Source organism: Delphinapterus leucas, chromosome 9 (genome assembly GCF_059928025.1).
Source record: "Delphinapterus leucas isolate spDelLeu-1000000601 "Yukka" chromosome 9, BTC_Dleu_Yukka2, whole genome shotgun sequence".
Taxonomy (NCBI): Eukaryota; Metazoa; Chordata; class Mammalia; order Artiodactyla; family Monodontidae; genus Delphinapterus; species Delphinapterus leucas.
Window position 1 is genome coordinate 86153539 of NC_143137.1, and position 25706 is coordinate 86179244.

The 25706-nt window shown below is 42.4% G+C and overlaps 1 protein-coding gene across 1 annotated transcript in view; it reads right to left on the reverse strand.

Annotated features, from left to right (window-relative positions):
• The window catches only part of SLC26A5 (solute carrier family 26 member 5), a 57893-nt gene that overhangs the window by 10589 nt on the left and 21598 nt on the right, over window positions 1-25706 (reverse strand). The window contains exons 4-18 of the mRNA XM_022554419.2: window positions 22768-22878; window positions 21513-21679; window positions 20801-20965; window positions 18708-18860; window positions 15952-16034; window positions 11214-11361; window positions 10049-10162; window positions 9178-9255; window positions 8403-8498; window positions 8068-8174; window positions 4069-4138; window positions 2610-2702; window positions 1776-1883; window positions 697-897; window positions 36-90 (exon numbers count right to left, since the gene is read on the reverse strand). Of these exons, the coding sequence (XP_022410127.1) occupies window positions 36-90; window positions 697-897; window positions 1776-1883; window positions 2610-2702; window positions 4069-4138; window positions 8068-8174; window positions 8403-8498; window positions 9178-9255; window positions 10049-10162; window positions 11214-11361; window positions 15952-16034; window positions 18708-18860; window positions 20801-20965; window positions 21513-21679; window positions 22768-22878 (1749 nt within the window). The remainder of the gene's footprint in view (window positions 1-35; window positions 91-696; window positions 898-1775; window positions 1884-2609; window positions 2703-4068; window positions 4139-8067; window positions 8175-8402; window positions 8499-9177; window positions 9256-10048; window positions 10163-11213; window positions 11362-15951; window positions 16035-18707; window positions 18861-20800; window positions 20966-21512; window positions 21680-22767; window positions 22879-25706) is intronic.

The window sequence follows — 25706 nt, forward strand, 5'->3', positions numbered from 1 at the left end:
TGTTAAAACTTCTCCCATTCTCAAAGTGCACTCACCACTGCATCCTGCTAAATACACGTAAATGCCGACATCTCCATATTCTTTTACAATCTGTAATAATGTTGAAATAAAGTTTAGTTTCTCTTGACTCTGTGAGGTGCAAGTTTCTTTCTACCAATACGTATTTAGTGATATAAGATGCTCTGGTTCATTCACTTGAGCTACTCCACTTCAATAATTATGCATTTTGAACTAATCATTTAAAAACCTGTATTTTGTTTGATTTTTATATCAACAGTGATAATTTGGAACATCAAAGAATTCTTGTCAAATTTTATTCAAGTGTAATAAAGGTATTATGGTAATGGTTTTTAAAAGAATCTTCTCGAAGAGGTATATACTGTAATATTTACAGATTATATGATGAGTGGGATGTGCTTCAAAATAAGAGAAGGGGAAAATGGGTGTGGGGATAAATGACACAAAATTGACCATGAACTGATAATAGTTGAATCTGAGTGATAGTTACACGGGGGTTCATTACACTCTGCTCTTTATTTTGTATATTTTCGATATATTCCACAATCAAAAGTTGAAAAACAAAAACAACAACAAAATTTTGAGAGTTGAAAAAGGACCCTAGTTCAATTCTCTGATTTTACTGATGGTGATACTGGGCACAGAGATACTAAAAGACTTGTTAAAGATGATGCTTACCCCTGCCAGAGTTTTTACACCAACGGAATCAATAAAATTGACTTGCGTAAAATCCAGAATGATGGTGTGGACGTTATCCCCTGGGGGCATAAATCTTTGCAGTTCCTCAGGAAGTGTGCTCTTGGTGACTATTGGGGGATATTTTATTTCATTCTCCTCTTCCTCAGGCTTGGTGCCATCTTCTCCATCTACTTCTGCATCCTATGTTAAAAATCAAACCAAACCAGAGCGCTATGAACAACTCATATTTCGGTTCTGAGAAAGATTTATGAGGGAAAAATTAGTCCTCACATGCTCAAGTTTCTGACTATACCAGACCATTTCCAAAATATTTGCTATATCCTAGCCCTGTAATATGACAAAAAAGGATATATACACAATATTCAGTTTTAGCTGTTTCTTTTTTTCTTCCTCCTCTTCCTCTTTTTCTTTTGTCCAATGAAATCCACTCTCTTTAGTCATCATATACATTTTCCCCTAACTTCTAAAATAGTCCCATTAACTTCAACATGACAGACCACAGACAAAAACCAGTCTTTGAGGTTTTTTTACTATCAGCTGAATGAATCTCTGACAAAGTAATAATGGTAACATTTATTAAGGTACTGTGTGATTTCTATTTTTTAAAACCATGTTTTCCTGGGCTCCTATCACTACTTATTTCAGAAGCATTCTCAAAACTGACCTTACCATGTATCTTTAATATACAAAGGATACTTAGCTTGTTTCTAAGCTTTCCTACTTTAGGGACTTGATGCTGTGTTAAAACTTCAGTCATGGGGCTTCCCTGGTGGCGCAGTGGTTGGGAGTCCGCCTGCCCATGCAGGGGACACAGGTTCGTGCCCCAGTCCGGGAAGATCCCACATGCCGCGGAGCGGCTGGGCCCGTGAGCCATGGCCGCTGGGCCTGCGCGTCTGGAGCCTGTGCTCCGCAACGGGAGAGGCCACAACAGCGAGAGGCCCGCATACCGCAAAAAACAAACAAACAAACAAACAAACAAAAAACTTCAATCATGAATAAAGGTGGGGGGCACTGCAGATCAAGAGACAAGGGAAAGTTACAATGAAGGGATCACTCACCACTTTGACGACGGTTGCATTGGCCATGTTGGCATTTCCAACTTCCTTAGCATACTTCTTCATGGCCTTTCTTCTTGCTCCCATTATGAAGGCTGGGTTCACTCCAGTCTTTACAGAAGGGCAATATATGCAAAAATAACTTCTTGGCTCCCAGGAACCCACCCAAAGCAATTAATCTTCAAATCTCTCCATCTGACTGTTTTCTATGCCAAATTATCACCGTAACCCTTGCTCTACCTTTCCCTCAGATGCCCTGAACTGGGTTATCCCTCGTTAAAAGAACAGTAGTAACTTTTCTTATTCTTGGTCTTGATTCAAGACAACCAGAAGCTAAATATTAAAGAGAATTTTAAAGTAGTATTTTTCAAACTTAGATCTCTCAGAGACTCTGTGGATTGACTGGAAGGTTTTCCTCCTTGCTGCAGAGTGTGGGGTGGAGTCCTAATCATGATCAAAGGAACCCAAGAATAAGAAATTTAAAATTAGTTTTTCGCTTCTTTAAAAAAATATATTTTTGAAAAGGTAATACATGCATATGATAAAAGAGAATGAATAGCGGTGTTGGTTACACAACAACGCGAATGTACTTAATTCCATCCACTGACTTGTATAGTTCCAAATGGTTAAAATGATAAATTTTAAGTTATGTAAAGAAAAATAAAACAAAAAAGATAAATTTTAAGTTATGTATATTATACCACAATTTAAAAAATAGAGGCAGAGAAAAACAAGTAGTATAAAAGGTATACCAAGACATTTAAGTGGCCCCCCCATGGCTATCAATCCTCAGATTCCCTCCTCAGAAATAATCACCCTTAGTTTCTTGTGACTCACCTTTCTTTTTAATGCACTGCTATATAAGTCACTATTTGCATAATAAATTGGGGCATTTATTTGGAATATTTTTATTCCAGGAACTTCTTTCACCTGAGAAATAAAATGTTAGTGAATTTAATATATGGAAATATTTCAGAATCGAAACAGCAATTGTCTCCCTCTTCTAACTTGAAAATTAATACAGAAGTTGCTAAGTGACCTCTGACAGTGTTTAAATAAAATAATGTCACTCTAGCTGACCTACTCATGCTCTGGAGGAATGCGTGCTGAGCAGAACGCCTTTAAAAATGCACACCTTTTCATTTCTTTTAAAAGTCTTTCTTTGTTTCATTTTTACCATAAAGTACAAAGAAGAAACTGAAATATTTAAAAAAAAAAAGAAGTGGGTAGGAAAGGCGAAGCTGCCACTCAGACTGTGACAAGCAGCCAAATAAAATGAACAGAGGCTGATACTGGTTGATTCACAGAACGTAGGCAGGAGTGAAAATGGACCCAAGTGAAACAGAGTGAAAATTTTATCAAGAAGCCTCCTGGGGCTTCCCTGGTGGTGCAGTGGTGGAGAGTCCGCCTGCCGATGCAGGGGACACGGATTCGTGCCCCGGTCCGGGAAGATTCCACATGCCGCAGAGCGGCTGGGCCCGTGAGGCATGGCCGCTGAGCCTGCGCGTCCGGAGCCTGTGCTCCGCAATGGGAGGGGCCACAACAGTGAGAGGCCCGCGTACTACAAAAAAAAAAAAAAAGAAGCAGGAGGGCTTCCCTGGTGGTGCAGTGGTTAAGAATCCGCCTGCCAATGCAGGGGACATGGGTTGGGGTCCCGGTCCGGGAAGATCCCACATGCCGCAGAGCAACTAAGCCCGTGCGCTGCAACTACTGAGCCTGCGCTCTAGAACCCGTGAGCCACAACTACTGAAGCCCGTGCGCCTAGAGCCCGTGCTCCGCGACAAGAAGCCACCACAATGAGAAGCCCGTGCACTGCCAACAAAGACCCAATGTGGCCAAAAATAAATAAAATAGAATAGAAATATTTATATATTAAAAAAATGAAGCAGAAAAAAAAATGAAGCGGGAGAAATTCCATAGCCCCACCACCTACATTTTACACTGCTAATACTAGTATTTTACCACCAGTTTAAATTCATCAGAAGGAAATCACGCCCATACAGACCACCCTGGCAAACAGCCTCAGTATTTTGTAAACATATACTTTAAGTCCAAGAATATATGTTTATCCTCATTAAAAAAGGAGGAAAAATAAATATTAGGAGGTTGTGTAACTGATGTGTAGTATAAACTGTAAAACTGAATCCAGACAGTACACTGAAGTTCAGGCTTTTCGCTTTGACCACCACACCTCCCTGCTCTCCACCCCACTCTTTGTCCTAAGTAAAAATAATATCTAGTTGGCCAGTCACATCACATGCTTACAACCATTTAAAATGATAGAAAAAGGTCCTACCTCCTCATACGCGTCTATGTCAATGTACACATCAGTGTCAGGAAGCTGCCCAAGGACTATGTAGCTCGGACTGAAGACAGAGAAGGAGCGTGTTAAAATACCACCGTGCTGGTGTGCAGGACTTGACGGAAACACGAGGTTCTGCACGTTGGATTTGCTAGTGACTTCAGGGATACTTGACCCTTTTATGGTGCCTCTTCGGAAGGGCTCCACATATATTCACATTCCCAGTGCCATTCCAAGGCTAACACACCCCACACACATCCCCAAGACGTACGCTATATACGCACACAACACATACACCTCACAACACACAGAGCGCCCACACACAGCACATACGCACACCACGTACATACCTACTACATAACACTACACACACATCCTGTACATACCATCCAGATAGCACACACACAACCTGATCAAGACAAAAGGCTCAGGCATCTAAAGATGGGGGCAAAAATGAATTCAGTGCAGAGTTCAAACCATGCCAGGGACATGTGTAACTTGATCTCATGTTACTGGGTAGACAGAATTATCTTCCTGTTTTAATTCTAAAGCAGGAGAGGGCATTTTGTCTCTAATAAGAGTCTCTGACTCATGGAGCAGTGGGCGGGGGGTTAGTCAACAGAAGGTGTGGGGAGAAAAAAATCTCAAATCAGCATAGAAAGTTTTCTGAAGGCTGGTGTGAATAGATTTTAAACATTATTTTTTTAAAGCACAAATTCCGAGTTCTTTTTATAGGACAGTCTGGCTCAAATTAGATACTGAAATGATGACAGGTACTACTTCTTAAGCACCTGGTATTACCTTATTATAGCCCATGAAAAATCCTACTGGGCTTATTTCTGCCGTCATGTGGAAGAGAAACTGAAGTCCAGTGGGGTTAGGTGAGCTGTTCAAGGTCAGAGAGCTTGGCAGAGTCAGAATATGGCTCAAGGTCTTGTACGGACATTCCATGGTCTCGTTACTACGCTCTGGTGTTCTCAGCGCATATGTGCAAGTGCTTTGTGAGTCAGAATCTACAGCAGAAATGTCAGGGGTTTTTCTAGGTGGATTCCTTCAACAAGCATTCAGAGAACACACACTATATGCTGGTACTGGGCTCTAGGAACCTCGTGTACACAACCGAGGTGCTCACAGTCTAGTGACGTCTGTGGACAAATATAACACCAACGACTGATACTGGAGATGGGAGGCAAGGTTCTCAGTTGAGTTCCCAATTATGAGAAAACCTTCCATACGAGACTCGAAACGTTGTCCACATGTTGCAGTCTAGTGCCAGCGGGCGGAGGTGAGTGAGGGGTGGACACGGGGACCACACAAGTACACAAGTAACTGGGAGACTTGTGAGGTGCTGGAGGACCACAATGCTGCTGTGGGCGCACAGGGGAGTTGGGATCTCTCTGGCTGGGTGAGCGGGGTCTAAACTTACGTGGATATCAACAGGCAGATGAGGAAAAGGCCTTCCTGACCAGCTGGAGTGCTCTGGAATCCCGCTTCCTCAGGTCTAAATACTCCCTGTTTCTTCCCTAATCACCCCAGGAGCAAGAAAGTCTCTCTTTATGAACTCTGATGGGGTTTTATTTGGCCATCTCTTATGCTTATTATCACTTGTACCTTGCTTACACTTAACTGAAGCACTTACAACTGTGTATTCCAATTTCTTGAAGATGGATTATAAAATGCTGATTAAGAGTTAGCCTCTGGATTCACAAAAACTCATATTTGAATCATTGCCTACCACTTGCTGTGTGATCGAAGTTACTCAATCGATCTAGGCCTCAGTTTCCCCATCTGTGAAACGGGGATGCTAACAGTCATTGGGCTGGAAGGATGGATGACATAAAGCGTGGATCTTCGCACACAGCCAGGCACATAACTAATTACAATAATTTAGTGCCACCATTACTTCATTACCATGATTAGCATCATCATTATCATTATGTATCTGTCATACTTAGGAGAGTGCAGCCTTTTTGAAGGGAAGGACTATGTCTTATTTACTGCAATATCCCTAGAGTCTAGTATCTCCCTGGGAACCTAGTAGTCCCTCCAAAAAAACTGTCCAATTAAGATTATAAGATTATAATTATTTTAATATGTTTTGCCCCCGCTTGGGGGCAAAAACTGAATTTCCGTCACATTTATAGCATCACCCACAGCGCCTGCATGGAGGAGGCATAAGGAACTATTTGTTGATGAACTGATTGTCCCTTGACCATGTGGGCTTTGAGGGAATCTGGGTGTTTGGAAGACAAGCAAAGCCAGTGAAGCAGCAGCCCTCTCTGGACAGCATGCCCTAATTACAGAGAAAGAAGCAGCTGAAAATAAACATGTAGCCTTGATACTGGCTCCCCAAACTCTAACCTACAAAGACCCAGCACAATCACCAACAGGGACAGAACATTAAAAATGAACTTTAGTTAATTATTTGGGGGAGAAAAATAAGCAGAGCATTTAAAAAACAACCTGCCTAACTTTAAAATTTATGATAAGAAATCATAAACTATTATTTGGGGAAAAAAAAAAACCACCAAAAAGTGAAAAAAAAATCTCCAATTCTATTCCATGGCTTGTTAAAGGATATAGATATTTTTAAACCATGATGTTCACTAAAGCTCTGAGATAAAGAACTCTTGCATGTACTAATAATGCTCGTATAAAAACGGGGGGGAGGGCTTCCCTGGTGGCGCAGTGGTTGGGAGCCTGCCTGCCGATGCAGGGGACACGGGTTTGTGCCCCGGTCCGTGAAGATCCCACGTGCCGCGGAGCGGCTGGGCCCGTGAGCCATGGCCGCTGAGGCTGCGCGTCCGGAGCCTGTGCTCCGCAATAGGAGAGGCCACAACAGTGAGAGGCCTGCATACCGCAAAAAAAAACCCCAAAAAACCAAAAACAAACAAACAAAACCGGGGGGGAGGGTGAACTTCTTTTACATAAAAGTGGGTGACAGGGTAGAGTTTGTTATTAAAAACAGTGTACTTTTTGAGTTTAGATTCCACATGTTTACATTTCCCTCTATGTCGTTTCTGAAGAGGAAAATGCTCATTTCCTACGCTGTAGAGTGGGAAGCATCCCATCATTTCTATCTAGCAGCCCTTCAATATACCACAATCAAAACTTTAAGAACTATCGTGTGATTTGCAACTACAGGCAAAAACAGACTAACCTCATTTTCATTCCTCCCGTGTTAAATTTGTTGCGTGCATAGGATGTGTCAGGCACTGTGCTAGGCTCTTCATGTGCATTATTCTCATTTGAACCTTACTGTGACTCTTTGAGGCAGCAAGTAATAGTCTCATTTTATAGAGGCAGAGACGGAGGCTCCAAGAGGTCACGTAAAATCACAGAGCTTATATAGAGTGTGCAGCCAGGACTTGAACCTAAGGTTGTCTGACTCCAGTCAGACTATTTGAAAACATAATGTTTCCTTTTTTTTTTTCCTTTATAGTGATTTATTTATTTATCATGCACAGAGTATTTTTTTAAAGTTATTTTATACCTTCCCCATTGGGCTCAGCTTCGTGCTAGAAGAGATGACAGGTGATAATATTTCAGGGTGGAGGAAGGAACAGCTGAAGCCCCACATATGATAACTTGGTGTCAGCGTCTGCTCCATGTTATCAAAACCTATGTCAGCACCCGGTGCCAAAGCAGACTGCAAGAACACACAGTTCACTTACCCTCACAAGAGGGTAAATAAGCCAGGGTGCCACAGGGGCCAGAATGGCAGGAACCATGAGACAAACTAGGCTCTTTTAAGAAAACCACTGATGGAATTATAAACTGTGATAGAGTAGAGCATCTGGCACGATCATACTGAGTTTTTCATTTGGCAGTTTGTTTATTTAGTCAACAAGCCCCATGAGTCCTCAGTTCCCTTTCATGCTAACCAGAAGTAACCAAAGAGCTTACTTTGACCAGATCGAGCTTTGATCTACGTTTAAACTCACTGTTGCAGTCTCAGGCAGGACACACACCCATGCCAATCTGTGCACTCACCTCTGTGTTCTGTAAATCACAGTCATCAGTGCGATGATCACAGCAGTAATCAAGCCATAGTCCAATCCCAGGAACAAGGAGGAAACAAAAGTGGTAAGCCAGATGGTCTAAACAAAAGACAGAAAGCTTCAGGTAGAATCATGAGAAAAATTTCCTAAGAGTCACTCACTCTCACACACACACACACACACACACACAGAGTACCTAGCCTTGTTGCCTAACTGGATACTGCATATAATAACTGGCCACAGTAACTTATCTTTCTCACATTTTTATCAGCAACAATACATTTGTTGCTATGACATATTCACCTAGCAATCACCTTTGTTACTTACCAGCTCTATCTTGCTGGTTCTCCAGAAAAAGGGGAGATCTGAGAATTGCATAAACATTCCTTTCAGGTTGACGATCACAATGGCCGACAGCACAGCCTGAAACACAGCACATTCATGCGTGCCTCTCCTCTTGTGTCCAGAGACCCCCTCTGCTGGCCCTTCACTGTCCTGCGGCTGCCCTCCCACCGTCCTTTCCCCACTCCCTTACTACAGGGCAGTGATGGTACATGTGGAGACAAGAACACCTGGATTTTCAGGACTTGGTTAGCTAAAATGGGACTTGAAAACCAGGCTTATATCCTAGTAGCAAACCTGCATGGTGGTCAAGAGGTTCAGAATTAAACGGTACTCAAGGACTTATCTCACCCATGGTCTTCCTGCATTATGATTTTCTCTATGCTATAGCATTCCTGAGCTCTACTGGATTAAATGTTCCAGTAACTAAACGTTTTATGAGTGTAGGCCACCTCAAATTTTTAATGGGAGTATAAGGTCATAGAAGATCAAAGAGAGAAGGACCTTGGAGATTAGCCAAACCCAAACCTCCACTTTGCAGATAAAGAAACTGAGAATCAAAGATGCTGAGGTGGCTTTCCCTAGGTCCCCGTTGCTGGCAGACTGTGGAACAGGATATTGATCCTAGCCTTGGCCCTTTCTCATACCACCTCACTAGGGTTACAGTAAAAACCCATGAGACAGCCACAAAAATATAAACAAATAAAATAGCAAAGTCTCTATACATGAGAAAACCTCACACCAAGTCTAAGCTACATACCTGGGGTAATGATTCAAAGAGGAATCCAGTGGCTAATATGACCAGCAGAATCATTAATGAGGCCAAACAACCTGCAAGCTGAATGAGAGAAGACACGTGGAAGGGGCTTTTAGGAGACCTGAGTAAGAGGCGGGGCATCGGTTGGTCTTAGTCTTTTGATAATCACTGTGGGAAGATATGGCTTCATATAAGTCATCCATACCATTACATAAACCTGTAACTCATTCCCACTCCCTTTCTGAGGTTTTGGTTCCTCATATAGCCTTTAAACCAGAAGCTGAAATATTTAAATACCCTGAATGAAATGCCCGTGCCAGGGGTGGGGGAAAGGAGTTGTATGGTGCTGACCCAAGACTCACAGGGGCCAGAAGAGTTCAGATAAGGCTTTTACCATCCAAAGTGGTAGCCACTAGCCACATGTGGCTATTTACATCTTAAAAAGTAAAATCAAATAAAATTAAAAATTCAGGTCTTGGTTGCACTAGCTACATTTCAAGTGCTCAAGAGCTACATGTGGCTAGTGGCTGCCATACTGGACAGTACAGATATCAAACATTTCCATCACAGCAGAAAGGTCTATTGGATGGTGCTGGCATCCTGCCCATACTCACTCTCAGGCTTTCATGACAACATCCTATGTCTGAACTTTGAGGTTTACTGGTAGCAGGGAGTGTTGTTTAATTTTTCGATTTGACTGGCGAATATACCCCTTTTCTGTAGATTCAGTTCCTTGTGATTTGCTTCAACCAATCATGCCTTTCTCTGATTCATACACAGCTCACTGGAGCATGGATCTTCAGGCAGAATACAATCAACAGATTAAAGTTTATCACCCAAATCACCAGACCTTGGAGGCCAGTTGCATACGCACCTGTGTCTTCCCTCCAGTTCCCTCCTGGACAAGGCTTCGAGACAAGGAGCATGAAATTGCAAAAGTCTGGAAGAGTGAGCCAGTGGAATTGCACAGTCCCAGGGCAATGAGCTCCTTTTCCACGTGGAAGCAAAGCACAAAAGAGATCAGTTATTTTTCAGGAAGCCAGGCATGATGGCCCATTTAATGCACATTTTCAGCAGTACAGGCTGTCTCTTCATTCTCTTTCCAGATACAAGAATTTGTTTAACATGAGTTCAAAACAGGAATTAATGCATTAATTTCTTGAATTAATTCAAGAAAAACACCTTGAATTTTTATTGTGTTGGAGATAAATGTTGCGCTCACCACCTAGCCCCCTCTTTCCCAAACACACTCTCTACACAAATAATGCTTTTGTTTTTAAAGAAAACTGCAGCAAAACGGACAAAATATTTTTGTCGTTTAAGAGAAAGTTATTGGTGAATAGGACTGCTGGCATCTTTTAAATGCCTGGGCTCTTGTTTATCAAGGAACCCATGCCAGTGTCCTCTTGGGACCAGTGAGTGAGTCCTGATCTCAGGGCAACTTCCGGGTTTCCTAGATGGATTACTGTGTCTCGTATGAATATGGAGCGTCTAGTCTCCTCTTAGAAATGCACAGTGTGAATTTCTAAGATAAATACACACTGGGTATTTATCTTAGAAACAAATAATGGCTCATGGTATTCAGATTAAATACTTTATCTGTAGCTATCTTATAAAAAAAGGCGGCAAAGAATGTATTATGGGGTTTAAGTGATGAATCATAAACTCAAAGTTCAGTGAACAAAGAGAAGGCTTTCCTGTAGAGTAAAAATGGTTCTGGAAAAACATTAGATTCTCAGGCTGTGAGCTTTAAAAATAGGGATAGCGCCTAGAGGAGTATGGCAAACTGTCAACCTCAGATTGGAGACTGCACCTACTGATGAGGTGAGGTAGGAGTCTGTACCTCAGTGTTCTGATGATTTAAGGCACACAAACCACGAAAAAACTGTAGTGTTGAATAAATACATGCTTCAAATACATCCATCACCAAAGCAATTTTTTTTCTACCAAGATGGAGAAATCCAGTTTATTTGTCTCCTATAGTAGAGCAAGATGACTGTGCCACCAGGAAACATCCGCAGGAAATTAATGATTTTTACCTGATTGCCATCAACCTGGTAGCCATGCTTATTTGCCAAGGTCTTGGCCATTGAGATGGTCACTGAAAATCCAACGATGGCTATGGCAATGGCATCCACGTACACAAGGTGGAAGAGGCTGGTGTCCGGATTGGCCGGAGGTAGCAGCCTGAAAGGTGAAGCTGACTTTAACCTGGGCATTGTGACCACTGGAAAAAAACATGCAGCTAGAGGGGAGCATTGTAGGGGGGCATTATCTGCAGATGAGGTGATCAACACTTGGGTACTTGTTTGGCAAAAAGCAGGGCCCTCTTTGACACACAAGTTCTTTCCAGGCCCCAACCCCAGAGTGCCGGCTTTCTACCTGAATGGGTTATCAGCAGAGATCAAATGCCGTTTTATTTAGAAAAGGAGTAACCTCATACCTCACGGCAGCCCGTATGGCAGGTGTAAGTAAGACTCAGAGCAGGTAGAGGAGAGGGTCAGCGAAGCGCTCAGATGCCACAAGACATTCGAACCAAAAACTGAGGTGAGGAGGGAGGTGGACAGGGGCTATCATATCAGAGAATTACTACCGTCCAGGCAACACTAGGTACTCACTGCTCTCCCTTGCTGTTTGGTGTAGGGACCCTGCTTCTTCCCTGGATCCCTTTAGGTGAGCGTCTAACGTGGGAAATGAGCAGCAGCAGATTATACTCCTTGGGTCACACCAGGGAATCTTAGGAATCTGGAGGGGCCAAAAGCGTGGCTCCTGGAGCTCCCCAATGGGGAACCTAACTTTTGTGGTCCATTCTTATAGTTTGGAACCTTTGTCCTAAAAGAACAGAATAGGTGTTCCCCAGAATGGTACGGGGGAAGGGGCAAGAGAGGTTTTCAAAGGCACCTGCTCCAATTCAAGGCACTGGGCTAAATAACAATATCAATTAATTGATGTACAATATTATTACTGTTACAGTCATTCATTAGGCGCTTCCTCTTGTGCCAGGTTCTGTGTTTATCTATCTCCAACAGCACTGTGAGCTAGGTACCGTTATAATCCCCATTTTACAGATGAGGAAAATGAGGCATAGTGAGGTCAAGTAACTTGTCCAAGGTCAAACAGCTCATCTATTAAGTACAACAAAAACCACAAAGAACCCGTCTCTCCACACTATTTCTCATACTGTGTCATATCACAGTGACAAAGGGGCTGTCTCAGGTTCTGAGGTAAGGGAAAGGGAGGGGAGCAAAGGAACCTAACGTATGTTAAGCCTAGATTATGTGCTACATGCTTGATATATGTCATCTCATTTGCCCTCACAACAATCCTTTTAGATGGGTGCCATTATTACCCCAATTTATACGTGAAAAAATGGATGCCTGCAGATGTTAAGTAATCTGCTGAAGACGGAGCAGGGAACCAGACGCAGGGGGTCTGCCTATAGAACTCACTGTCTTTTCCTTGCACTTTGCTACATAAACACTAACTAGGAGAGAAGGCCTGGCAGCAGGTTTGGGTCTGAGGAATAAGAATATGAGAAAAGAATGTATGCTGCAATGAGTGAAGAGAAGTAAACCAAGGAACATGATATATTGCTGTGAGTGGGATCTCTAACAGTCAGCTGTCACTGTCTGGACACTGTATTATATATTTACGGTGTGTGTGTGTGTGTGTGTGTGTGTGTGTGTGTGTAGATAAGTGTGGTAGTTTGTTTCCAAATACAACCACCACCAATTCCTCGCATACTTCTGTGTGCTGCTCCCCTATCTAGATGTGGTCTGTTTCCCCTCTGGCTGAATCTGGGCTGGCCTTGTGATTTGCTTTGGCCAACAGAATGTGGTGGGAGTGATGTTGCATGAGTGCTGTAAGCAGCCTGGCAGCTTCTGCTTTTCTGTCCTGTTGCCCTGAGCTGACACCTAAAGAACCTGGCTACACTGCTGGAGACCCGTATGGAGAGAAGATGCCAGCCAGCCCTCAGCTGTTCCAGCCACTGCAGCTGAGCTGTCAGACATGTGAGCGAGGCCTTCTTGGATCCTCCAGCCCTGGTCACCCCTTCAGAGTCTGCAGCTGCCTGAGAGACCCCAAGGGAGACAACCACTCAGCTGAGCCCCACCTACACTGACAAACTGCAAGCAGATAAACGGACATTGTTATAAGCCACTGTTCTTCAGCAGTGAGACTCACAGATCACTGAAGCAGCATGACTGTATACAGATAGGAAGTCAGGGAGGCATTATTGATTGCCTGCCTGGTTTTGGGCAAAGTTCCAGAAAGATAAGGTTTCTGGGAAGTCAAGTTTCAAAAAGGTAAAATGTTCTTAGTTTTTAAAAAAATGTTTAGCTCTCCTAGAGCCTGCGTGCCACAACTACTGAAGCCCGTGCTCCGCAACAAGAGAAGCCACTGCAACGAGTAGCCTGTGCACTGCAATGCAGAAGTAGCCCCCGCTCGCCGCAACCAGAGAAAGCCTGTGTGCAGCAACGAAGACCCAACACAGCCAAAAATAAATAAATTAAATAAATAAATTTATTAACAAAAAAAAGTTTAGCTCTCATACGTAGCGGGAAAGCAACATATTTGGGTATAATGCAATAGGGAAAGGAAGGTATTAGGTAGGAATGATGGTGGCATGTGAATTTTTAAAAGGAGAAATCTAAGCGTGAAAATTCACATGTAGATTATTTGTGATTAGTTATTGAATAGGGTTATCTACTGGATCCAAAGACACATGTTTATCACATGACGAATTATGTTAGTGAGCCAGGTGTGAGGTAATGGAAAGATCACACAACTGGGTATCAGAAGATTGAGTTCTGGGTCCAGGCTGGGACATACCAAACTTCACTCACGTCTCTCAAATGTCACCTTCCTTGATACCCTACCTAAAAGAGCAACCCCAGCCCCTCCTATCTCTTACCTGGCTTCCCTTGTCTTCATAGCATGTCTCACTATTGATGTATTGTCTATCTCTCCTAGTAGAATATAAGTTCCATGAGACCAAAGGCTTTTATGCTTGCATGTTCACTTTTGTTTTTAACTGCTGTGTCCCTGGCACATAATAGGCACTCAATAAACATATGCTGAATAAATAGGAATAAATGAACTTTCTTCTCTGCTAAATGAAGATAACATATATCAACAGTGTAATTGTGAGCATCAACTGACATGGTGGGTATAAAAGTACTCAAAAAATTATAAGTGCAAATAGAAAAACAAGGGTTATCACTGTGTTATACCTTTACATTGAATCATAAGTAACACGTTTATGACAGCAGTTCGCTGAAGTTGAATGCAGGCTTCTGAACTTTGGCTTAAAAAGCAACTCCTGCTGCCTGTGCTTCCCTGGAGATTCTTAGGTGGTTCCAGGGGCAAGGCCTGATGGAATATACCAGGTCCTGTCAATGTCCAGCATCTGGGCAAATGTCTAACTCTTCTTTTGGAAAGAGAGAACAGAGTGGCAAGAAAGAGACAGTACCAGGAACAGAAAGACAGAGACACGCAGAGCGGTACAGAGACAGCCAGGGTATCAGAGAGGGACAGAGTGAGATCAGGAGAGGCTCGCAGTCACTCTCACTCCTTCAAATATAAAAATAATAGTAAAATTTTTAAAATGTACAATTAGGTACAAGAAAAACAGATGAAGCAAAGAAGTAATATATGATTTAAAACTAGAAACCTGATTGAAATAATGAGCCACAGAACTTTCAATTAACATGTCTTGAACGTGCACTGTGCATGCCAAATGCTACACTGGCTGCTTTAGACACATTTTCTCCTGTAACTCTCACAACTGCTCTTGAGATAGTCATCAATTACCATGCTTACCTAGCAGGGGAGGAAACTGAGGCTTTGAGAGGATAAGTGACTTGCCCAAGGTCACAAAGCTACTAAGTGGCAGGCTAGATTTAGGCCGTTTTGCTTTTAGCTCCAAAGCTACCCAGGAAGAGATCTAAAAAACCGATAAATGCTAAATAGGAAACAGAACAAAACGAAAACCCACATACCATTTGTTGGTAGGACTGTAAAATGGTGCAACCACTTTCAAAAACATTATGGAGGTTCCTCAAAAAGTTAAAGCAGACTACCATATCATCCAGCAGTCCCACGTCTATGTATATATCCAAAAGAACTGAAAGCAGGGTCTTGAGGAGACACTTGCACACCCATGCTCAGAGCAGGATGATTCACAATAGCTAAGAGGTGGAAGCAACCCAAATGTCCACCAACAGATGAATGCATAGACAAAATGTGGTACATACATAAGGTGGAATTTTATTCTGCTTTAAAGAGGAGGGAAATCCTGTCACACGCTACAACATGGATGAACGTTGGTATTATGCTAAATGAAATAAGCCAGTCACAGAGAAGGCAAGAGTACTAGAGTACTAGAGTACTCGGATTCATAGAGAGAGAAAGTAGGGGATGGAGGGAAAGGAGAATGGAGAGTTATTGTTTAACGGTATAGTTTCAGATTTGCAAGATGAAAAAGTTCTGGAGATCTGTTTCACAACAATGTGAATATGCTTAACACTACTGGACTGTACACTTATGAATGGTTAAAATGGTTAAGTTTTATGTTATTTTTTTCTTAACCACAATAAGCCACCCCCCCCCCCCACATAGCCAAAAAAACCAAACTCAACCCCCCGCAGCAAACCCTCAGCTATTTGATATGTAGGAAAAAAAAAAGATTGTTCATTGCAATACTAAAGCAGGAGTTAGAAGCAATAATAGATCCCTTGATTATTCAAGTCACACGGTTACTTGAAACTATTTTCCTACCCCAGAGGAAGTGTCCCAACGACATCCACATTGTACGATTCATGCAGGCTAAACCCAGCTGAAATGCCAGTTCCCATAACCACCTGAAACAGACACAAAACCAAACGTACCTTTAGAAATGAACGTTCAAACACCACAAAAATAAGCTTCAAAGAACTTGTTAGCCAAGCCAAATCTATTCTCACTTTCTCGGTTTTTTAAAAAAAGAATTATAGTTAGCTTCCAGCAATTCTAACTTCTCCTAATGACCCTTCTCCACAAAATTAAAATGGACTCTACAGTCTCCTTGTGGCCTGGAATTCTTTTCTCTTTACTTTGTTCTGTTCCATCCTGAGGCATTTGGCTAGTTGGCTACAAACAAAGAAACCATAAAACCTTTCAGGAGCTGGCTTTGCCTTTGGGGCAGGTAAAATGAGGCTCTGGCCAAGGTGGCACAAATAAAGGACATGAAATATGTATTGTGAGGGTGGTACAGTGACAGTGTATCATTATAACATGTAGGTTTGGATCTACTGCACAATCTTCCTATGGACTCTTGTTTCCAGGACAGCAGCACCAAGGTGGTTAGAGGCCTCCACCAGCACCCCATGGCTATCTTCTCCCACGTCTGTTGCCAAGTCAGGGTCAGGGTGAAACCGCCCATCACGGAGTGTCCTTGTACATAAGGTTGCCTGGATTGTCGGGGCACAGATTCAGTCTGTGTGTAAAGTACGAGCCTTAGTGAGCTACAAGAAGAGAAAAATAACAGAAGGAGAGACAGCAACTTTCTTCATCCCAAAGAACCACTGCTTGTAGAACTTTCTGAGTGGGTTATCCAGGAGCGAAGGCATAGGGCTGGCCAGGGAAGGGAGCCAGACCCCCACCAAAGGGGGCTGCTGCAGGGAACCAAGAAGAAGGTAAGCTCATTATCAGACACAGCAGCCCGAGAGACCAAGGGCGTGGCTGCTTCCGGCCGCTATGATGAAATGCCCCTTCTTTGTTGGTTGCAATGTCTGTCACCCTTAATTACATCTGTTGTGCATCGCAAACTGGGGGAGTGCCCAGAAAATTCAAATCCACAGGATACACATGGCTCAAGTTCCTGGAGCATCAACTTTATGCAGTGATAAATAAATTGAAACCAAAGCTTTCCTACCAACACAAACAGATGCACTGTGAAACAGAACGCAGAACCCCAAACAATTTTATGATAAGAAAGGAACCGTATGTTTAAAGAGAGTCATGAAGATTCTGTCCCAAGTTTTCCAGTATAGCTTCCCTCTCCCTTGCTCTGAGGAGCATACAGGTAAGAAGTTAAAAAAAAACCCAAAAAACAGGTTCAACCACAATTATAATGATAGAATTCTGGAGAACCATTGCCCTGGAAAACATGAAGGAACCTTTAAAGGGAGTCTGGAAAGTGGACAAAACTAGGATCCCAAGCCAGGAAAGTCAGTCTTCATCATTTACTTCATGATTAGGGCTTGCCTTTCTCCACTGCCATGCGAAGGAGCTGAGAACCTCTTGCTGTTCTCCAAGAGGAAACAGGAACTCTGGGCCCAACCCCAATGAGAGAACAGGTCTTAAAACAGTGAGAGACAGTCCAATTCGGGTATAGACAAGATGAAAGCAAGGAAAAGGGTCAAAGGGCCTGGCTTCTTTGTGAGCTATACGAGCCAGTGGTTTTTGTGGCTGGAACTTTTAGCTAGCTCTGGATCAGACACCTATACTTTTTATTTCTTCTCCTTGTGGCTCCCAAACTATACACCAGACGCAAGAGGGAAGAGATATGGGAACATATGTATATGTATAACTGATTCACTTTGTTATAAAGCAGAAACTAACACACCATTGTAAAGCAATTATACTCCAATAAAGATGTTAAAAAAACAAAAAAAAAACCATACACCAAAGTGCTCCAGGCTCCCAAGGAGAACTCACCAGGACACTGTGGGACATGACTTTCAAGGAAAACAGTGACACGTGTCAGACACCAAGCAAACTTCTAGTTTGAGGTAGTTCACAGTTTCGATATTAGTTCCTACTACATTCCTTTCAGTCACACCACATGTTTGCAAAGCTGGGCATTCAGTGGTCACTGTGATAAAAAAGCAGGTACCATGCAAAAATCAAAGTGAACAGGAAATGATGGTAGTGGTGTCCATCTGATTCCCAGGTTTGAGGGATTGTGAAGTGCCCACCAGCCGCCACACGCATTCGTTAATAAATTACTGTGGTGATTTAAGAATGTCATAAAATATATTTTACGTGCATTATTTTTACAAACAGTTCTTAAGTTGTTAGACATAAATACGTATGAAGTTGTTTGGACCTTACTACTTAGTAAATGGAACTATTACTTAGGCATTTCTTTTGGCCTAGGAGTGCCAGGAACCAAGAAAGTTTGGGAACCTTTGTCATTTGCTCTTTTCAGAATGGAAACAGCTTACTTTTCTCAGGTTATTAAAGTTTATATGTTCATTATAAAACAATTAGACAATAAAAACTTTGAAAAAGAAAAATCTCCATAATTTCACTCAAAGATAATTTACATTCACATTTTTATGGACAGACTTCAGCTATATTTTAAAAATCATCCATGACTCTGTGTTAATGCTTTTCTTTTTCTGTCAGTGTATTTGTAAAAGTTCCCCTTGACAAATTCCAACCTTCTCTTGGCAGAAGTGAGAGGAAAGAGGTCAAGTCTCCTCCTCCCGGGTCCACTTCTAAACCCCGCACAGAAATAGGTAGGCGTATGCTGCTGGAAGCTGACTTACCGCAAAGAACTCTAAGGGGATGGGCGCTGGCAATTTCTCTTTAAATCTCTCATTAAACTCCTTGCCACCCAGCAGCAAACCAAAGACCATCAGCCCAACGCCTAGGGAACACACGTTGAGGTTTTTAACATTCTGCAACACAGCAACTGTACTCTGTAACACAGTGAACACTGGATGTTACATCAAGCAAGAGCCCCTGAATAGACAGAGACAGTCTAGTGCTCTAATTCACACCAGCCATCCCATTAGCGGACATCTCTAGCTAAAGGTTCTCAGGCTGAAGTCTCTCTCTCTGCAGCTTTCACCAATTAGGAGTCATTTTTACCCAGTCATACAACTTGGTAGTTGTAATCCTTACCTGACAATCTTATATTACAGTGTTCTTTGCTACGCTAACATCTCAATGTAGGATTTTGTAAAATTCAGAAAAGTAACCCTGAAGCTGAGTCCTGAGCATTAGGAAAGGACTAGGGGTAATATCAGCAAAAAAAATTCATAGGTAAATACATACGAAAGCTTTTAGGAGCTGAAGGAGGGAGAGAAATCACTGTTAGCAGATGAAAGACGAATCAGGTGAGCTTTGAAGGGAAGAGAGTGGCTGAAGCTTGGAAAGAAGCCCAGGAAAGTTAGAGAAGAAAGCCGCTTAATTTTCTCCTAAGGCTGCAGTCTCGGCACCCCAAATGCAGTCAGTACTTATCTGGACCCTGGAAAAGTAGGTTACCACCGAGCCCAGGCTACACACTTTTCCTATCAATGCCTAGGAGCATTCTCTAGTATGCTTGTCTGTTCTATTTCCTTTGTGACAAGGCATTTTGAGAAATCTCAGAGTAAGAAGCATGTTACCAGCTATTACGGGAAACGAATAATTTAGTTATTTAGGGAATGCTCCCACAGTTGGACTCCATTCTAATCAATGAAGGACTCAATTTAACTGTTACTTCCTCAAAGCGACTTTCCTAGACCGCTAATCTAAAGCTTGCTCTATTCAACTTTAGAGCAGCCTGATTTTTTCTTCATAGCACTTAACACAATTTGTACTTAATTACATATTTATGTGATTAGCAGTTTACTATTTGTCTTCCCATTGGACCGTAAACTCACTGCTCTGCCTAACACAGTGTCTGACACATCAATACCTCCAAAGGCTATAGATCTCTCATTCCAAGGATAGCTTTAGCAGCATCTCAGTTCTGGTATGTAGTACTTACACTGTCATTTGGTTTTAATAATTTTCATAACTTCCTCTTTACCCATGGGTTATTTAAAAATATGTTTTTGGTTTCCAAATGTACGGGGGTTTTAAAGCTATATTTAGTTATTGATTGCTAATCTACTGCACCATGTGAAACAACACTGCAGTTTTAGAATTTGTGATCAGTTTTACGTGACCACTCTCAACGTGATCAGTTATTACCATTGTTACCTACGTGCTTGCAAATAATTTATATTTTCTCTGAGTTGGGTAGAGGGATCTATGTCTATTTTATTAGATTAAACTGGTTAATTGTGATAGTTACACAATAGATCCTTTACAGACTTATTTTTTTGCCTGCTTGAGTAAGCAGTTTTTGAGAGAGATCTATTATCCCATAATGCCTTTAAATTATTTGTTAGTTCCCAAAGATAATCTAATTTGTCATAAGAAAAAAGCTGTTTCTTTAGCTAACTAGAGTCAAGGTGAAATAACCAAATAAAGACCTAACCAGGGACTTCCCTGGTGGTCCAGTGGTTAAGACTCCGTGCTCCCAATGCAGGGGGCCCGGGTTGATCCCTGGTCAAGGAACTAGATCCTGCATGCCGCAACTAAGACCCAGCACAGCCGAATAAATAAATAAATATTTAAAAAAGACCTAACCAAAAAATTCCTTGTGAGGTAGATAGTATCATATATTAAAGAAATGAGACTTTAAGGTTTAATTTTCCTTGTAGTGCTCTTCTCAGAAAAGCCTTAGAATAACTAAATCTTCTCCACTTTATTGAAATTCTTGGAAATAAGAAAAGTGAGCCTTGAAGGTAAAAGAGATACAGAAGAGAAGGGGGAAAAATAAAGAAGGGAAAACAAGTACCAGTAAGTCGGGAAGTTGCTTACTTACATACACCACTGAAAAGATCCCACTGTACCGCTTTGTTTTAACTCCAAACAGGTATTTTAACATGGAGGTGAAGACATGCACAGCTGCCGCAGTGGTAAACCCACGGACCAGGGGCTCCGTGAGATATATGGCCACAAATCCAAACCTACAGACACCTAGGCAAAACTATTTTTTTTTTTTAATGACAAAGAAACAAATAAATCACATGATAGGTCAGGAAGTTAAAACCAACAGAAAACATTAAAAAGTTCTTTCTGGACCATTTTCTAACACTACAAACTTGCACCTGCAGCAAGTAAGTAGCTAATAAAATCAATCACTGGTTATGCATAAAACAACAGAAGGCTTGGAAGGGCCTGGAGCCCCACGGAGCAATGGGCACCCCCGTACTCTCTCTGTCCCTCAGAAGTGGGGGTAGGCTTAGTCATGTCACTTCCTGCCCCTTCCAGGCCCTCTTCCCATTACTAACCCATCCCGCTTCAAACTAGTCTTGCTTTTGGAATCTCTAAAGTATCCAACTGAAGCTAGCTAGTTCCTATTCAGTATCAATTTAAGTAAGGCATGCAGTGGGACTGGCGTTCCTGAGCTATGAACCCTGAGCTCTGGAGTTTTGCTGGCTGACCCTATCCACCATGTAGACCAGCCAAGTGTGCTCAACAGATATTTATTAAATGAGCAAATGAGAGCCCATTTCCACATCTGTGAGTCTTACCTGAATGATTCCTGTAAGTAAGGTCACAGACATGGCGACTTTCACTCTCAAAGCATCTCTTGCCTCCGTACTGTTGGTTGCGTTTACTCCTCCTGGAATGACTATATCATCTGGTACTAATCGAACAGCCACGCCGCCTATCATCAGGCTAATAACTGCAAATGGACCTGAAATAAGGAAGCATTAATCAGGGAAATTATGTTCAGTATGTCTGATGTGGTTGTTTCCAGTACCCCAGGAGACACAGGTGAGGTCAATAAATCCTCCTTGAAATAACACTGCACTGTGACAAAATCTTCCATCCCACACACTCTTCTAGAACCCTGACATTTCCCCATGAAGAGGTGGTCTAATTCCTCTCTCCTTGAATCTGGGTGGACTCGTGACGTGCTAGTAATCAAAAGAATGCAGCAGAAGTGATACTGCGTGACTGCTGAGGCCAAGTAACAACAGGTGATGCGGCTTCCCCCTGAGAGCTGTACTGCTCGCTCGTGCTGCAGCCCTACAGGCAAGAAAGCCCCAGTCAGGACCACATGGAGAGAGGGTGAGGGCGGGAGGTAAGAAGAGAGGGAGGGGAGTCCAGCCTTCCTGTAGCTGCTCTGGCTCTAGCTCCCACCTGACTCTTAACTGCTTGAGAGACGCTGAGCCTAAACTGCCCAGATGAGCCCTTCCCAAATCCTGACCCACAGGAACTGTGAGAGATAATCAAATGGTGGTTGTTTTTAGCTGCTAAACTTGGGGGGGGGTTATGTGTTACCCAGCAACGGACAGCTGAGACCTTGGGTGTGTTGGCTGGTGGCAGCCTCAGGCAGCATCAACACTATTATGAAATCCATATAAATCTGATCCTAAATACACTAAAGAGAAACCAAGTACAATTCAGTGCCTAAAATAAGATGAAAATGCGTTATATGCATAGTAATTAGGAACTTGCAGTATCACTAATAAAACAGAGGAAAAAAAAGAGATGCAGGCAAATTGTATTATGAACTCAAGCACTTATTTCACAGATTTCAACAATTGCTCTTTTTACACAAGAAAATTGTCTTTTTCTATTATGCCCAGATTATGAGAAAGCTGTTAGTTCTAGAAAACTTGAGGGGGAGTGTATTCTTTAAAAGCACCTACTGGGTATACAGTAACAAAAGTTGTTACTAAGCAGATGTCCTAATAACAAACATGCTGTTTCTTTGGCACACTGCAAAGCTTGGAAATCCAAAAGGAAAGGTACTAAAATATCAACTGTAAGGTTTACCTATGGATATGTGTCTGGAGGTTCCAAAAAAACAATACATGATAACGGGGTAAAATGAAGAGTACAGGCCAAACACCGGAGGCACAGCTGCCAACATTGCAAAGGCTAAACCTGTGGGATAAAAAACCAAACAGAAACGGGGAGCTCATTAGAAAACAGAGGGCTATGTGTGTTTTTCTCTTGGTTCTTTATCTATGATGAACAAGTGAAAATCATGTTAATTTAAGCAGATGTGTTTTAACATACCCACCCTTCCATCCCACTCTTACATGGAATCCTATATTTGTGTTCAGAGAGTCCAGGCTGAGACAGTTTTCCTTGTCATCTCCTCTTTGCCAGGGGTGGATTTTTTTCTGCTTTATTCTTTCCCAAATTACATAACGGCAGAAAGTCTTACTTGACTGGTGCAGTTGTAATCTGGTGTTGATGCCCAAATACCAGCTGTTTCTCCAATGGGGTGTTTTCAGGGTTCTCTGGAGACCCGTTTTCAGTGAGGAACTCCCACTGTACTATTCCCTGGCCGATGTAATGCCGCCCCCACCGACCTAGGCCCCTTACAGGTTCCAGTTCTTACACCTCCTCCAGGTTCTTTCTGCTGGCAGCTGCTCATCCTGTAGGCAGACTTCTGGGCAGGTGCCTTTCAAATGAGCCAAGCCAGGTTACCTCCCAGGGTGCCCAGTTATCTGATGCTTTACCCCAGTAAACTGTGCAAGTGTAGGCCATGCCCACAGGAGGGGTCCTCTTCATTTTGCTGTCATAGGCAGTTCACACCCTTTCACCTGTAGATTTATTTTTTTTGCAAGAATTAGGCAATAGTGCCCACAAACTCCAGGGGACACATGTCCAGTGCTCCAAGTGATTCTCTTGCAGTCCTTCCTTACTTCCTTAACTTTAGGTGGAGGGGAAATGCATAGGGCTTTTTTCACCTTTCTCTAAAAAATTCTCATTCCAAATCTAGTATCAGTCTTCTTGTCCCCTTACATCCTGTTGGGGTGATGCACTAAGGAGAGAGCATGTGTGTCATTCACTCATCGTTTTGCATGGATGGCCTGGAATCCCTCTTTAGAGCGTGTAAGCAATAAACACCCTTTGTTCTCAGCTTTGGGGCCTCACCAAGTGTCTGGAATAACTAGAAAGTTCATGTAACGCATTGTCATATTGTGGATAAGAACATTTTAGCAAAAGAAGAGTTGGGAAAGCATCCCTATTTCATATGTAACAATATGGTAAGTTTAATGTTGCATTTAAAAATATTTTTTATTTCTAGCAAAGAAATGCACGTCCATAGTATAAAAAGCCAAGCAGTACTAGGGAGGCTGGGAGGAAAAGCCAGCACTCTTCTGCCTTACTCTAGGTTCCACTCCCCAGAAGCACTCACTTCTAACTCTTTCAGCTGTTTTTCTACCATTTATCTCCATTTTTCTAAATCAGCAGTTCCTACATGAGAGGATTCTGCCCACCCCCAGGGGATATCTGGCCATGTCTGGAGACATTTTTTATTACCAAGCCTGGGAGTGGGGCTGCTGCTGCATCTAGTGGGTAGAAGCCAGGGATGCTGCTACCCACCCTGCAATGCACAGGATGGGCCCCCACCACCAGTGTACATGGTACAGGCTGAGAAACCCGTTCTACATAACCTGTTCACATTGTTACTTCTTGGTTTATCGTTGTAGATATAAACTGTTGACCTTCTGTAATGCCTATTTTTTCAGATTCCTCTAGGTTATGATTTCATGGTTATGTGACTTTTTTTTCCTTTCTAGAAAGTTTTGGGATCTTCTATTTATTCCTGGTATTCTGATACCGTTTTACAATGGTGTGTCTTGTTTTAAGTTAATTTTTCATGAATTCTGATGGGTACCTGATGGTTGCTCTCAGTCTGAAAACTCATGTATTTCAATTCTGAGAATATTCTTTGTCACTATAGCTCTTTTCTCTGGGTACAGGTGACCATCTGCCTTGTGCTGTAAGTTCTTGCAGGCTCTTTGGAGCTGAACAGGGCAAGGAAGAGCCTTTGTGAGCTCACAGTTCAATGGGTAGATGTTTACATAATGTCTACAGGTCCAAAAAAAGTTGTGGAATGGCACTTCAGTGAAAACCCAACTAGGCTAAATTCTGAGGATTTCTTTGACGTATTCATTTACATGCGTTCACTACAGCCATTTCCTGTGGCTCTGTCAGTCCAACTTGACTGAATGTCGGTCTAGCTCCTATTTCCCACTCCAGATGCCCAGCCTCTGTCTGCTCCTCCCCCTGCCCTCACCTCTGCCTTTAAATACATCCCTTTCTCTATCCTTGGGGTGTTGGTGCCAAAATTGTTGTGGAGAATGGTCCTAAACCTGATTTAAGGCTTTTGTTTAACAGATTTAATAGATTCGATAACTCAGTCACTTGGAAAATTAAAAACTCAGCTAACTGATCACTGGGAAAAATATATATATATTTTTTTTACAAATCGATTGTTCAGCAATTAGTTTTTGGGCAACTGGAGAAGGGAACAGATTTTCTGCCAGCTTACCTAGAGGCTGTTCAAGCCATTATCACCTTTTGACCACATTGAGTCACTGTCACCTCTAATTGTTCTCCCTACATTCATCCTGGTGACTTCTCGCCAGCCAAGTCCATTCCCCACACGACAGTCTCAGTGATCTCTTACCAGAAATACCCAACTGAAAAAAGCACGCTGACAGCTTTCACCGCGCTCAGAACGAAATCCAAAGGGGCCCGTCAAGGCTGTGCACACCTGCCACTGCTTGCCTTGCCAGGCTCCAGCCCCTCACTCCCCACACTCCTAGCACCCTGCCTCTCTCATAATTCTTCAAACACCCAATTCTCTTCCTGCTAAATGCCTTCACACATGCTATCACTTCTTCCTGAAGTGCACTTCTTCTCATTCTTTACCTCCCTGCTACTCGTCCTTCAGGTCTCACTTCAATCTC